Source organism: Diospyros lotus, chromosome 13, assembly GCF_014633365.1.
Source record: "Diospyros lotus cultivar Yz01 chromosome 13, ASM1463336v1, whole genome shotgun sequence".
Lineage (NCBI taxonomy): Eukaryota > Viridiplantae > Streptophyta > Magnoliopsida > Ericales > Ebenaceae > Diospyros > Diospyros lotus.
Window position 1 is genome coordinate 6,011,370 of NC_068350.1, and position 3,191 is coordinate 6,014,560.

At 39.3% G+C, this 3,191-nt stretch overlaps 1 protein-coding gene across 1 annotated transcript; it reads right to left on the bottom strand.

Moving 5' to 3' along the window:
• Positions 1–263: 263 nt before the first annotated feature.
• LOC127788976 (probable xyloglucan endotransglucosylase/hydrolase protein 32) lies at positions 264–1,732 on the bottom strand. The gene is made up of 4 exons (XM_052317698.1): positions 1,432–1,732; positions 1,225–1,325; positions 864–1,081; positions 264–793 (listed from the first exon to the last, which is right to left on the bottom strand). Exons 1-4 carry the CDS (start codon positions 1,655–1,657, stop codon positions 421–423), a joined length of 918 nt encoding a protein of 305 aa, XP_052173658.1. The 5' UTR covers positions 1,658–1,732; the 3' UTR covers positions 264–420.
• Between the last annotated feature and the right edge of the window lie 1,459 nt (positions 1,733–3,191).

The following is a 3,191-nucleotide window of genomic DNA, read 5'->3' on the forward strand; positions in this document are numbered from 1 at the left end:
ATCGGGTTAATTTCTCACATTATATTAGAACTGTAAATATAAGCTTATTGAGATCGCTTATAACAACTCTAAAAGCCAGGTGATATTTACCCATAACTCTTGAACAAAATTTTTGTATAGGATGGTGAGAAATTTGTAAATATGGGTAGCTTCCTTAATTTGTTATTTTTTCAATGTGCCAATATTATAGTATGTACATTTATTTATAGAATTAGAAAAAACGAAAGGAATCCCTTGAAGTAACCAAATCATACGTGGTCATTATGAGTGTCAAATCAATTTGCAATGTAAATAAATATAACTTGCACAATTGGTAAAAGAAAAAAAAAAAACAAAAGAAACAGAAAAAGAAAAGTCATGACTCATCAGCAGCTTCACTTCCTCTCCAAAACCTTAGCAGAAATCACACTGCGTAGCTTTCTAACTTGAATGCCAGCATTCAGGAGTGAGTGAATGGTCCCTCTTTGGGTCCCTGCAATAGTTATACACCATGTAGTGGCTCTGCACCCACCTCATGGCCGTGTACTGCCTCCTGCTCAGCCCGCCGGAGCGGTACCGCGAGGCGGAGACCGGGCGGCACCTCCGCGACGAGTAGGCGGAGCAACCGGTCGCCTTAAAATTTGTATACGTTCCGACAAAGGGCTGGTACCTATAGTCAGCCTTGTATTTACCATCCTCAGTGGCCCAAGATGAAGCATCCCATATGGATCCATACACCCACATTGGCCTTAGTGGAAATGTCGCCGCACTCTTTCTCGGATACCTCCTTACGGGCACATCATCCACTAGGAATCTGGACAGCCAAACAGTTAGTTATAAGACGAAATTTGTTGTATGGCACAAATTGTTTAACTTCTACTTACATAATTTCTTTAGGACTCCAGAGAATCGCGTAGTGGTGGAAGTTTTTCGTGGGATCGAACCAGAGATGGAACTTCATCTCTCTGCCGATGATTTTTCCGTCGCCGCTTCCTCGTACGTAGACGTTCGTTTGCAATGTGTATGGCTTCCCGAACGTGGTTCCGAGGAATTCGATGTCCACCTCGTCGTGGTACCCCGGATGAGCTTCGTTGTTCGAAAGCTGCCATTAATGCACAATTCATCAATGTGAGAGATCAATCCAATGAAATTGAACTTGAAACTTATCTCAGAATAATGTTACTTCTTCTGGCTATAGGCAATCCATTATAAAAATATCAGTGTCATGTAATTCTTGATACTCACATAAAAAGCTGTTATGACTCCTGCAGTGTAACCGGGCTGGAGCTTGATGGAAGTACCAAAATAGCCGGACCGAAACGGGCGAACCGACTTGAAACCACTTCCTGAAACAGCAAATTAAGCAAGAAATTAAAGCAAGAATTAAGAGATACCCATGTCCAATGATGAGAGGTTGAAGGGTTTATGCTAAGATTAATTAACATAAACAACCTGAGGTTGTATCAAGCCAGATGGTTAATGCACTGTTCTGGAGTTTCTGGTGCTGAGGACCCCAGAGGTTTCGGAAGCCTTGGGAGAAGGCCATGGACCTGAACTTGGAGCTTGGGAAGTACCCAGGATTGGGGGGCCAATTGGAAGCTGCATTGCTTGGGGGCGCCATGAGAAAGAGAACAAGAAGAAGAAGGGAAAATAGGAAGAAGAAGCTTAAGGCGGCCATGGATCGATCAGGCAGAGGAAGATGACGAAGAGGTGAAGAAGAAAGAGGAATTACTGTCAATGGTGTAAATGCGGGGGGGGGGGCGGGGGGGATCGGGGTACTTAATGGGCAAGGTGTGTACATATATATGGGGAGAGGAGTATGGTGGTACAGTTGATATAAATAGAAAGATTAGTGGGTCCCACCTGCTAATTAATGTGACCACCATACCCAAATTACTAGTTATTAGTATTTTTTTAACTTACTGTGATGGGGTGTTTGTGGGAGCCATTCTCTGCTTTTGTATTGTAAACTTAAAATTGAATTAATTATGGTTGGATTCTAATGTATAAATAGATTTAATGGGAAACTCATAAGGAAATCTTGAGAAAAAATTAGAGGGAGATCCAAAAAAAATAAAAAAGAAAAAGAATTGGGGCAAAAGAATCTACTCAATAAATATGTATTACCCCACTCACAAAAGACAAGCCTAAAAGCTAAATATAAAAATTAAATAACAAATTAAAGGAGAGAGTCACAAAGAGCTTTGGAGACCCTCCTTACAAACTTTTGAGAAAAGGAAGCTTCGAGTTACTTAGAAAAGTCTCTTAGAAACTCCTCCACGAGAAATCACTAATATGGAAAAAGTGTAAATATGTAACTCTAAAATTTTATTTGAAAATTGTGCAACGGAAAAGGATAAACCAAATTCTAGTCGATCTCGGAATTTCAAGAATAATTATCATAAATCCCTCAATCTCCTATACAAATAGGTGAATTCTCATTTCTCAAAGATAAGCCACTAAAACCTAGGAAAGAGCTTTGTTATCTCTTCTATCTATGAGAACTTGACTTAAGTATCGAAACGTTTGTATAACGAATGTCCTACATCCTCTAATCATTTTTTTTTTTTGTGTGCAGAGTTTGTACGGCTTGAAGACGAACCCCTTAACATAAATTTTATTGTTATATCTAAACAATAACAATTGGTGTTGTTTGTGGGAATCCAATCAAAAGCTGAAAATTTCACATGATTTACACAAGATCTTAAGCTTTTAAATAAAGCGTAAAGAGTCTTGATGTCGACAAACCGTTTAATCAGAGACAACGAGAGACTCTCCCTAAGAGAGCTCTCATAGGTTGTTCCTTTAAGCAATTATGAAACAATGAGATGACAGTAGAAAAAAAAAATAGTTGGGGTCTCTGGAAGATGGCAGTCTTCCCACAAAACATCCTGTCTTAAGCTTCACTTCTGCCCATTTTACAAAATTACACTAAAAAATGATCTTTGCTTTAGAATCCTCTCGAGACTCTACAAAGGAGTCTCTTACTGGGATCAACCTCTCTTGGAGACCTATTGGGAATGAGGGTTGCAAGAAACCCTCCAAGACCAACAAGATAAGGTGGGTGTTTCTCTAGTCTAAAAAGAAATGGGGTTACCTAGAAAAAAAATATCAAGAGATTGTAGAAAGCACAATGACACTTGAAGTTAGAATCTTACCAATGCATCATCTTAGAAAGGAGCAAGAAAAGGATAATTAGTCTATTATTAGCA

Bases quoted from the DNA above. Each gene is read 5' to 3' on its own strand.
- LOC127788976 (XM_052317698.1), bottom strand. From the start codon at position 1,657: ATGGCCGCCTTAAGCTTCTTCTTCCTATTTTCCCTTCTTCTTCTTGTT. The intron at 1,326-1,431 runs GTTGTTTATGTT...TTGCTGTTTCAG, and splicing joins CTGGCTTGATACAACCTCAG to GAAGTGGTTTCAAGTCGGTT. The intron at 1,082-1,224 runs GTGAGTATCAAG...CATTAATGGCAG, and splicing joins GAGTCATAACAGCTTTTTAT to CTTTCGAACAACGAAGCTCA.